General features: G+C 33.5%; 1 protein-coding gene across 1 annotated transcript; it reads left to right on the top strand.

Moving 5' to 3' along the window:
• The first annotated feature begins 13 nt into the window (after positions 1 to 13).
• oacyl (O-acyltransferase like) lies at positions 14 to 7,807 on the top strand. The gene is made up of 15 exons (XM_058758232.1): positions 14 to 408; positions 1,197 to 1,330; positions 1,591 to 1,669; positions 1,898 to 2,033; positions 2,375 to 2,619; positions 2,775 to 2,942; positions 3,046 to 3,148; positions 3,925 to 4,026; positions 4,150 to 4,315; positions 4,427 to 4,506; positions 5,474 to 5,584; positions 5,803 to 5,926; positions 6,020 to 6,206; positions 6,345 to 6,487; positions 7,308 to 7,807. The coding sequence occupies exons 1-15, from the start codon at positions 255 to 257 to the stop codon at positions 7,404 to 7,406; spliced, it is 2,031 nt and encodes a 676-aa protein (XP_058614215.1). The 5' UTR covers positions 14 to 254; the 3' UTR covers positions 7,407 to 7,807.
• The last annotated feature ends 4,622 nt before the right edge of the window (positions 7,808 to 12,429 follow it).

The following is a 12,429-nucleotide window of genomic DNA, read 5'->3' as shown; positions in this document are numbered from 1 at the left end:
AGACCTAATCATGACCACATTCACAAAACAAATATTGTGTTGTTGAGCTGTTTATTGGCCTCCCTGAGGTAAAGGGCTGACTGTGTGTGATGAGTGACCAGACTATCATCCAAGCGTGGCGTTTTGATTTCCATGGTCATTTTGGAAGGTGGGAGAGTATGACAGGTCACATGTCCAACTCTTCTCCCATCATGTGTCCTGCTCTCATAATATTTAAACCAGTGAAACACTCAAAATGAAACACTGTATACAAGATGCTGCGGTTAACATGGAGTGCTGTCACTCTGATGTACCTACTGGTTTGGCACGCTGCATGTGCCTGGAACGTGTCGCTAAAATGCAAGGAAGACACAACGGAGTTCCTTAGGGAATTACAGAAAGATACTCCAAGCAAATATGCGGTCTTGAGTAAGTAATAATGCCAGATTTTACTAAAGCATTCTGAATGGGGGTAATGTTTTCTAGTTGTGGATTGAGGTGTAAAAATAACATTTTTGTGCCAAAGTAAAGTCATTTTTATTTTAACAGTATGAATAATATTTGAAATGTGTAAAATTATTTTTAATATTGTGTATAATATTATTTAATTATATTGTTTGTTTTTCTATATATATATATAGATAGATAGTTTTTATTTTATTTTATTTGTATCACTTTATTTTATTTTCCTTAATTGTGTTATTTAATATTGATTTATAATATTGGACACATCTTTTCCAATCTAAAAACATTTATTTATATATTTTAATATTTTATATATAATAATAATAATATTATTATTATTATCTTTGTATTTTCTGTTTATTTGTCAGTTTATTTTATTTTCCTTAATTGTAATATTTAATATTGAGTTATAATATTGTGCACATCATTTAAAAAATAAAATAAAATAAAACATTTATATATTTTAATATTATGTATATTTATCATTTTTCTCTTTATCTGTATTTATTTTCCATTATTGTTATTATTGATTTCTAAGATTTGAAAATGTTAAATATCTTGGAGCTGTTTATTTATTTTTAATATTATGTATACTATTATTGTATTCATTATTATTTTATTATTATTATCATCATTGTTTTCTCTTTATTTAACATTATTTTATTATTTTTTATTTATATATTTTTTTAAAGATATAATGATGTTTTCCTTGTGATATAATTTCTTCTCTCCTACTCCATTTGTCGTTGTAGTGTACGATGCATTTGGTAAGATTGGCAGTGATGTTGAAGGAGGGAACGTGAACAGACCCGGGTCTCTGAGAGAGTGTCTGTCTGTGGAGGGCCCGGAGTTCAGGGGACAGTACTGCCAGGTGTTCCTCAAACAGGTACTCTCACACAAACCATACAAAAGATGCACAATATTTACACCTCAATCCACTAAGAACCTGAAAAAAAAAACATTAGTAGTATGTTTTTTTTTTTTACAGTAAGTAAGTGTGTTTTTTTTTGTTGTTGTTGTTTTTTTAAAGCCAGTGTGTGTTAATTCTTAATTTCCAAATAATGCAGCTATTATGATTAAATAACCAGATACTGCCTCGAATCGAAATGAAAGCGTGTTTGTTGGTGATATTATTCTGTTATACAGGACAGGGTGGAATATTTTGTGGGTGTTTGCGTTCCAGACTCTTGTACAGAATCAGAAGTCCAGACGCTAGTTGTTTATGGTCAGTGAAATCATTGTGTTCAACATTTATCTGATCCAGAACAAAGACCCAACAGTATTTAAACACTTGCACTGTCCTTAAAATGTGTTTGTCATTGCATTAGACAAGTGATTGAACCTTGTGTAATTTATTTGATAAGCAAAAAGTATAAATTTGTGTATAACTTTATAATATTTGTGTGGGATGTACAGTATGCACACCTGTCTACATTTGTGTTTGTGTCTGCAGATGCATTTGATCAGAAACAAATCTCTTTGCTTCCGTCGGTGCCTTCAATCTTAATGTCGGATTCCACTCTTGGTGTATTCATGACTCAGTGCCTCAGTGATTCCCCTCATGCAGACCTGTCTGCCATAGTCTGTCTGTGAGTAAGACACACACACATATATTTTCAACCACATGTGCACAACGTGTGGGTTCAAGCCTACAGTCGGTGTTTAATTAAACAGATTTAGTTTTTTCATAGCCTGCTCATTTTACATAGTCTTTGTACATTTTTAGAAGTAGATTAGAAGTAAATTTACTTTACTTACGGCACTTGTACATGCCACAGTGTTAGTGTTGTGTTTGTGGTTTCCAGGGTGTTGCTAAGGTGTTTTGAGACTTTTAATACAGTTGCTAGGGTGTTCTGGGTGCTTGAAAATAAGGATTTTTTTCTTTTTTCTTAAGGATTCCATGGCTGAATTAGTGTTCTGTGTGTCTCAGGTTTGTGTGTTGTGCATTATTGGCACTTCCTCTCATAGCTTCCATCTGTGTGGCGGTAATAAAAAGGAAGCAAATCAGAGAGGTGAGGCCAGGGCTGGGTTTCGCTCATACCTCAAACACCAACCAATACGGCGCTCTCTTGACTAATGGCTCAGCTAATCAGAGTAAAGAGAGCAATGCTGCCCCGGATACCACACAGACGAGGGACCAAAATGCAGAAAATGACCAGCAGAGCATCTCAAAGAGCAAGTACACACACAGAGACACATACAGACACTCATCTTACCATGTATAGCAAACGTGACTGATTTGACCCATTTTAATTGATTATTTCTTCCTCCATGCTCTTTTCTCGCATTATTTCCCCCTTCCTCTCTTCCTCATATATTCTCTTTTTCAGCTGTGTTATCATGCCTTCAGGTTCTCTCAATACAGAATAGCAGTCAGGGGTTACTCGCCACAGAAAGCTCCGGAAGCAGTTATTCATCTCTGAATGGCATCCGTATCCTCAGTTTACTTTGGATCATCTCTGGCCACACCGTGCAGCTCAGCGCCTGGAGTAACCTTGGTGAGCGTGAGGGGAAGGGGCAGATATCAGTGTATATGCACTACTTTAATTTTGAGACATTTTGTCCATGTCTTGAACTTTCACCTGATTTGTTTCTGTGTAGATAATGATAAGAGGTGGAAGGAAATGGTGGAGAGGAACCCTCTTTATGTTTTGGCTTTCAGTGGGCCAGTGTATCTAGCGGTTGACTCTTTTCTGCTGCTGGGGTAAGACCACCTGAGATATTAGTCAATATTAGAAGTCTTAAGGTCTGATCTTACTACGAATGATAACTATAAAGATAAAAAATAACGATATTAGTGTCCACACCAAGGCACAATAACATTCTGTTTATTATAAGCACATGCTGCAATTATGTTGTCTGTCACTTTAAATGCTTGAGTTCTATAAAATTGGGTAGATTCTGATTGACTGTCAATATTTTTGTTGTTATTATTTTATTAATTATTTATTTTATAAATTGTAAGTAGTGCAGTGAATTATTTATTTATTTGATTTTGTTTTAAAATAATGCAGTTTTTAAGCCATATGACATCATATTCTTTTTTCTTTTTTTTGCATTTGAATAGATTTTTTAAATTCAAAAATAATATATTTTAAACTATAATAAACTATTACATTCATAAATAAAATAAAATTGTTACCATATGGCAATTCTTTAATATTTCCTCATTAGAAATTTTTATAAGTAGTGGCATCAAATAGATTTATTTATTTATTTGAATTTGTTTTAAATAATGTACTTGTATTGTTTTGCTCAGAATATGTTTATTCAAATGTATAAATATATTAATAATATGGAAAAAAACATTGAACTTGTTGCAAAAGAATTTAAATAAATAAATAAATAAAATGGTCAAAAAGATTCCATTGTTCGTAGTTAATGTGGTTCATAAAGGGATATGTTATGGCATAATCGCCAACTTGTAAGAAGAATTGATTATTTAATATTGACAGTGTCTTGTTTGTTTGCTTGTGTCAGTGGTCTTTTGAGTGCCAAATCACTGCTGAGCTCCATCCAGAGGTCTGATAACACACTTAGCTTCAGTCTGGTGGCTCATTTCCTCTTCAAGCGATTCAAGCGGTTAGTTTTATCTTTATAGCTTCCAGTCAAGACACATGTTAGTTCTACACCACAATTTTCAGGGTTGATTTTCTGATAATCGTTTGCCTTTATGTCCTATAATAATTCTTGCCATGTGTCCAGGATTCAACCTCTCCACCTCTTCATTGTGTGCTTGACCATTGGACTCTTCTCCATCGTTCAGAAAGGGGTCTTCTGGTTCATAGCAGAGGATGAGGTCTACAGCTGTAAGAAATACTGGTGGTCAAACCTGCTCCTCATCAACAACCTCTTCACCATCACTGACATTGTACGTCTAGATTAATCTTTTGGTTAATCTTTATTTCACTTGTGTTTCACAGCACATGTTTAAAAGTACATGACATTTATTATATTGAAAATGTCTTTTTTTTTTTTTAAGTGTGCACCCTGGACGTGGTATCTCTCTGTTGACTTCCAGTTCTATGCAACAACACCTTTTCTGATATTCCTGTACAGAATGTAAGTTCAGTTCTTTTGACTGTTTATCTATCTATCTATCTATCTATCTATCTATCTATCTATCTATCTATCTATCTATCTATCTATCTATCTATCTATCTATCTTTTTAATATTGGTGTTAAATGTGGCCATTATGTTTATTTGATTTTTTTGCATCATTATAATAATGCACTAATTAATTAAAAAATAAAATAATGGTGATTCTCAGTAGATTCTAACACAGTAAATATACTGTAATAAAGTAATAAAATAATGTAATAATAAATAGCATAAATTAGCTTTAGAAGCAGTAGAATGAAAAAGTTTTTACAAATTAGTATTAATTATTTATTTTTAATTTAAATTACACTATCATTCAAAGGTTTTGGGTCTGTAAGATTTAGTAAAAAAAAATATATATATATATATGTATATATAATATTGTGAAATATTATTACAATTAGAAAGAACTGTTTCTTACTGAGATATATTATAAAAATGTAATTTATTCCCATGATGGCAAAGCGTAATTTTCAATGCCAAATGATCCTTCATTTTAATATGCTGAATAAGAAATATTTATTATTATCAATGCTGGAAAAAGTTGTGATTTTATATATTTTGTATGTGCTAAAAAAAATATATATATATATATATATATATATATATTTATTTATTTATTTTGTAAACCATGTTAGTTTTATTTAACCACTGTCACTTTCGATCAATTTAATGCATCCTTGCTTGCATTAGTGATAAGAATGAGATTTTTATTCATTGCAGATTACATTGCAGTAATGGAATACAAATTGTCTTTATAGTTCTAAAAACAAGCGTCGTTTTCTTTAAACAAACCATGAGTTCTAATTTCTTTCTTAGAATGTTTGAGTAAAATCTGAAATATTCTGGACCGGTTTTGTGAGATTCACCCATGTAAAGGTTGCCGGTTGTTTCCAGGTCATAAACAAAGCCTCTGCTTATTTCCAGAAACAAAAGCGTGCTTGTTGTTGTGTCGGTTGTTCTCCTAATGATCTCCAGTGTAACAGGAGCCCTGATCACCGGTTTGCTGCATCTCCCTGTGCACCAGCCAACCACACTGTAAGAGATCGTTTCTTAATTGCAACGTTAAACTAAGAAAATGCTCCCTATGAGACATAATCACACGGGCAATGCATGCATTTCTAAAACACTGTGATTAAGGCCTCTAGCAGCTGCCAAGTGCAATACCAAGGCAGTTTTAGTACCAAGAGTCTGATTTTTGTTCACTCAAATGTTACATAATTGTTTCAGATTGCTTTATTCTGTACTTGTTTCAGGGCATACGAAAGCTATTTTCAGTATTACTACAACAAACCCTACACAAGATATGGGCCGTATCTACTGGGCATTCTTGCCGGAATATACATGACAACCAAGAAAGAGACACTTATAAAACAACAGGCAATGTCTTTAATGTATTTTTTTATTGCTTTTTTTTTTTACATCAAAAAGGAGTTTTCAGTCTCATGACAGATCATTTTTGCTATGTGACAGTGGCAGGCAGTCATAGGTTGGCTCTGCTCGCTGTCAGTCATGGCCCTCTTAGTGGGACTGGCCTATGTGCTGAGAGATGTCCCACCCTATCCATCCCTAACCCATGCTGTTTATCAGGGGACGCACCGCTCACTTTGGGCCCTGGCTTTGGTCTGGATAATCCTGGCCTGCGAGGAAGGATACGGAGGTAAAAAGAAGAGCTTTGGAATCTCAGATTTTAGTAAATAATTAGGTTAAATAAGGGATAACACAACTGTCAGCCAAATAAAAATGCATTTAATTGGCTTCTGTTAAAACGTACCTAAATATTTATCTGTCTGCACAGGGTTTGTGGATAAAATTCTGTCTTCAGGCTTGTGGGCTCCTCTGTCTAACATCAGCTTTGCCTGTTATCTGATCCACCCAATCATTATTATACTGTACAACGGCAAACAAGAGACAACCATGCACTACACAGACTTCAACTTTGTAAGTATTACCTTCAAATAAATACAAATGAGAGAGGGCAGGACAGTGTGCATTTGATCAAAAGTAGTGCTGTCAAACGATTAATCGCATCCAAAATAAAAGTTTTTGTTTACATAATATGAGTGTGTACTGTGTATATTTATTATGTATATATAAATACAAACACATACATTTATATATATTTTTTTAAAAACTGTTATGTTTATATATTAAATATATTTATACTGTATATAATATAAATGTAAATACATGTAAATATTTTCAAAATATATACTGTATGTGTGTGTATTTATATATACATAATAAATAAACACAGTACACATATATATATATATATATATATATATATATATATATATATATATATATATATATATATATATATATATATATATATATATATATATGTAAACAAAAACATTTATTTTGGATGCGATTTAATCGCGATGAATCGTTTGACGGCACTAATCAAAATACAATCAAAATGGCAATATTGTGAAATATTATTACAATTTAAAATTTTAATTCATCATTTAAAACCAATTTCTATTTTAAAATGTTTTTTTTATTCCTGTGGCAAAGCTGAATGTTCAGCATCATTACTTCAGTGTCACATGATCCTTCAGAAACCATTCTAATATGCTGATTTGGAGCTCAAAAACATTTCTTCTTCTTATCAATATTGAAAACAATATATATGTAAAATGATTGTTTTTTTTTTTTAAGCAAGTGGTTTATCATAATAATAGGTAGTTCATCTTTCTGGATGCCATTTTTAATTATCATTTTGTCTTTTTTTTTTCTCATTTTCTGTCCGCAGTTCTACCTGTTTCTGGGTCACCTGCTGTTGACAGTCTCTGTAGGTTACGTGTTAACTGTGCTAATTGAAAAGCCGTATCTCTTCCTGCCAAAACGATAAGTCCTGCTTCAATACCTCAAGACTGGAAGGTGAAGAGAAGATTTAAATATATTTATATATTTAAGAGAAACAAGAAGATTTCAGTACAGTATATTTATTCATTCATTGTCCCCCATTTTCTCAATTTATTCTATTCGAAAGCTGTAGATTGCTGTTTATGAACCGTGTTAGAGAGCTATGGTGTTGTTTTTTTGAATGCATTAAATAAATGATTTGATGTACAGAATTAACAGATTAAAGTTTATTGTTATAATGTATGTTGTCATATAGTGACACTGCCTGTTTTAGTAACCCACAGAGAGTGAAAACAATGTACTGTGATGGCATCGGATGGTAACACCATGGTACTTAATGTTACAACAGCCTGTTTTTGAGGTACGCAGGGATGTATGCATATTCTGACGCAGGAAATGCATCTCTGCATGAGTGGAGTCATGTCATACATGAGATGAGCTGATGTCACACGTAACGTGAACACGAGTGCCTCAAGTTTGAGCAATAAAACAATGACCACACTTCAGTATCTGAAGTGTAATTGAGACGACCACATCTTAATTGCAGGAAGTGATGAATGAGTCATTTAACAATCCATCATTTTGAAGTTACCCCCAAATCATTCCATTAGACATTTCAGAACACAAAGAAAGCTTTCAAGTAACAGTACTGCATAAAACCTTGTTAATCATCTTTATTTGGGATGCCACTAAACATATTATTTTCCAGATGGTCTAAAGCACTGGTAATATAACTCAAGTTTGCAATATATTGTACTGTACCTCCTTCTAAGTTCTTAAAATGTGTGGTTATGAATGCTATTACCCACCTGTGTGCATGCTGTAATCAGGCAAGTCACAAAATCCTAGTTATAAGAGGACAATTAACATCAAGAGGCCAATTAGCTATTTCAAAACTTAGAAACACAGAACTACTTATAAACTCCATGCAACTCATTTTGAGCTTTGTGTTCCACTGAAATGTAGTAAGTTAAAACTCAATTAAAGTATTGCAATAAATTCAGTTCTGTTCTGAAAGGAATACTAACCTAATACCTATCAGTTACTGCACAGTATACACTACATGTTGCCTAGTTTAAAAAATAGCAGGCGAAGCAGTAAGACTTAATTCAGCAAAAAAAATAATAATTTCACATTTTTTTGTTAAAATGTCTTAAAAAATTAGCAGGTCCAAGTAACTAGTCACAATAAATAAATAAATAAATAAAACATCTGATAGGTCATGCCTCAGGAAATTAAAGGTCAATTGATTCCATTGCATTATTGGATACAGTATTCTGGTAAGTATATACTATACACTATATAATGTAGTATGTACCAGGGTTTTTTTGTTTTGTTTTTTTGGTATGTATCATAATATTGTCCACTTTGTGAAAGAATCATATGTTGGAAATGTTTCTTAATATGATTTGAATTTCATCCAACTCATTTAGAATCATGAGGGCACTTACGAATGACTATTCAAACCAATCGGTCAATCAACTTCCGGTTCATTTAAACGTACTGTTCGAACCGTTTAAACGACCGTTCGCTACAATGAATCCGTCTATCCAACGTTTACCGCGTTAAAAGGTATTTTGAGACTAATATATGATAATATATGACATTTCTACAGTCAGAATAAAGGTTTATTCAGATGTTAGTTGTTAAGGAAAAAGTGCATGAGTGCTAATATACATTTTTGATTTAGAATATGTATTAATCGATTATAATTCCGTGAGGTAATAATATAGCGATATAGCGCCACCTTGTGGACAAAATGAAGAGCGACATGTTTCTCAAATGATGAATATGATTCAGAAACATTGAATGATTTGGTCATAAGCATGACATGACTCCACCAATAAAGCATGCTGTTCTGACACTTTACGTTGTGACATCTTAAGTAAACATTATTTGAGAGCTGTGATACTGTTGTCATTTAGCAGGTGGTCTTGTCCGCATTAGTCATACTGTCTTCCAGCTGTTGATGGATTCTTCTTAGATCAGTCTTCCTATTAAATTTCGTGGATGAATTCATATATAGGCCTATGACAAATTCAAAGCAAGGTTTGGTCCAGTAAGCCCCCTGCTGGTAGATGCTGTAACTACACACACTCAATATCTGTGGTGGTGGCCTTTAAACACTGTATCGTGACTTTTTCTTTTTCTTTACAAGCAATATAAACGTCATTAGAGTACGGTAGATGTTTTTTAAAAAGTGACAAGTTATTTTTGATAGGCTCTTGAGGAAATGGTTCACCCAGAAATAAAAATTTACTGAAAATGTACTCGCCCTCAGGCACCCCAAGATGCAGATGGTTTGTTCATTGCAAGGGATTTGGAGAAATCACTTGCTCACTATAATGGATCCTCAGCAGTGAATGGGTGCCGTCAGAATGAGAGTCCATACAGCTGATAAAAACATCTCAATAATCCACAAGTAATCCACACAACTCCAGTTCATCAATCAATTAACATCTTGTGAAGCAAAATGCTGTAATAAACAAATCCATCATTAAGAGATTTTTTACTTTTAAGAGGATTTAACTTGGTCCTCTTTCAGATATATTTCTGATGTGAGAGGACAACATGGGATGGATTTTTTCAGTGCATTAAGTGTTTTTATGGACTCGTACTGTATTTTGACCAGAAGCAACGGTTTGAAGTTAAAGTGCCTTAATGATTTATCTGTTTATTACAAACACAGAGATTTTTACTTCAAAAGACATTAACTGATGGACTGGAGTGGTGTGGATTTCTTGTGGAATATTGTGATGATTTTATCAACTGTTTGGACTCTTATTCTGACGGCACCCATTCACTACAGATATGTCTGTATTTGAATTGAATTTGAATTTATTGCCATTTGCACAGGTACATTGTAGTACAGGTACATTGGAATTCTTGTGCGTTTCGTAGAGTCAAGCTTTATAAGAAATAATAAGAAACACAAATATCTGTCCGTGGATCCATAGAAAGGCGAAATAGAAATGACTAGTCCTCCAATGTAAGAGAGAGTTATGGGATGGGATACTTCTTTCCCTCCCTGATGTCCTGTACCACTAACCTAACAGTGGCTGGAAAGAAGCTCTTGTACAAACGGGTCCTGTGAGTACTAATACTCACAGGCCTGTGATGTTTCAGGTTGAAGCCCGTATCCACCCATTTAAACAGATCATGAGCTGGGTGATTTTTATCCTTGAGGATGCTCTATGCTTTCTGTAACAGCTAAGCAAGTGATGTACTGTACAGTAATGTTACATTTCTCCAAATCTGTTTTGAAATAAACTCATCTATCTTGGATGGCCTAAGGTTGAGTACATTTTCAGCAAGTGACGTGACTTCTCATCAAAGAGTGCCTTTTTTGAGGGAGCTGAGCTGTAGTCCTGTGAATGAAGTCAAAGGCTGCCCTACTTTTGGTTGAAGTCCCTCTCACCCTAGCTTTTAACCCCCTACTATGCACGTATATCACATATGCAGTGATTCAGAGGGTGTAGCAAAAAGTACAGATGCCCAATGCAACAACACATACTAGTGAGGTTATATTTAACTGACTTCAGAAAGCTGACACTCTGGGACGTTTTCCATATCTCCACTCATAAATGCTTAAGGTTCTGTGCCAAAACAAGGCTAGATCTGTAAGCATGTGTCTGGATTGGGAATAACAGCGCAATTAAACCTTCAAACAAGCTCATTTTCATGAGTGATTGCACAGAGGTTTGTGATTTAGGACTTTAGAGTATAGGAAAACTGTATGTGTGCTCAGCAGGTGTAATGCTGCCATGCTGGGCACTGATTGCGTTTACGTATGTAGGGAAAATGACCCAATTAAACACATACCTCATGCCCACTTGAATATGAAAAAAAAGTCTGGGGCCAGTATATGATTTTTTTAAAATGTTTTTGAAAGAAATCTCTTATGCTCACCAAGGTTGCATTTATTTGTTCCAAAAAATACAATAAAATAAATTATGAAATAGTGTTACAATTTATAATAACTGTTTGGTATTGAATATATTTTAAAATCTAAATTCCTGTGATGCAAAGCTGAATTTTCAGCATCATTACTCCAGTCTTCAGTGTCACATGATCCTTCAGAATCATTCTAAAATGCTTATTTAATGCTAAAAAAACATTTTAAATCAGTTATTTTTTCTTTAAAATATGTTCTTTACAATACTTTTTTTGTGGAAATTGGTACATGTTCAGAATTCTTTAATCAATAGAATGTTCAGAACTGTATGATATATTTTAGTTATTATAATTTATATAGTTTTTTTGTAACAACATAAGTCTTTACTGTCACTTTTGATCAATGAATAAAAGTATAAATTATTAAAATATTATAATGATTATAATTTTAATTATTAATTATAGTTATAATTAATAGTTATAGTTAATATAATTATGGATTATACTTTTTGAGAAGTTGGATTTCATTATAATTTAACACTATGGTGGGAATTATTGGTGAAAAAAGTAGCATATATGTTTGGTTATTAAATGGATGGTAAAAAAAATGTCAGTTACTAAACTGATTAATAAAGCAGGAATAATTTTGGGTTTACTAGGGGTTGGGCTTACTAAAATATACATTATAAGTGTTAAGATGTGAGATTAACCTTGATTTAATACAAATTTGAAGGCTATTCACGTAATAAGTCAGAACTCAATCCCTGTGCATTCTGTTTTCAAACGCTGTTTAACACAAGTGTGTCTGAAGGGCTTTGAGTGTGTAGTGCTACCCTGTTCTTTGATAAGGAAACAAGAGCATAAGTATTTTAGACCCCGATAACAGTGCTACATGTTGATAATTACAAAACATTTACATTTAGCATCTGCTCACTCGTTCTGTTCTGAGGAGTCGAGAAGCGTCTCAACCCACTCAGAGGCAGTTCGGGGTTGTGGCAAGAAGGACACAACGTCTCCGTTCCCTCCATCAGGGATTACCATACGTAACCAAGACGTTCCCTTTCTGGGGGTCCCTATACTAAATGCCACAGCTGCCGAGCTGCGTCACGAGTTCA

Source organism: Onychostoma macrolepis, chromosome 21, assembly GCF_012432095.1.
Source record: "Onychostoma macrolepis isolate SWU-2019 chromosome 21, ASM1243209v1, whole genome shotgun sequence".
NCBI classification, from domain to species: Eukaryota; Metazoa; Chordata; class Actinopteri; order Cypriniformes; family Cyprinidae; genus Onychostoma; species Onychostoma macrolepis.
Note: the sequence above shows the minus strand (reverse complement) of the source record. Positions and strands in the feature narration are given on the sequence as shown.

Coding starts and splice junctions, on each gene's coding strand:
- oacyl (XM_058758232.1), top strand. CDS start 255: ATGCTGCGGTTAACATGGAGTGCTGTCACTCTGATGTACCTACTGGTT. Junction 2,943..3,045: donor CAGCGCCTGGAGTAACCTTG/GTGAGCGTGAGG, acceptor GTTTCTGTGTAG/ATAATGATAAGAGGTGGAAG. Junction 5,585..5,802: donor GTGCACCAGCCAACCACACT/GTAAGAGATCGT, acceptor TACTTGTTTCAG/GGCATACGAAAGCTATTTTC.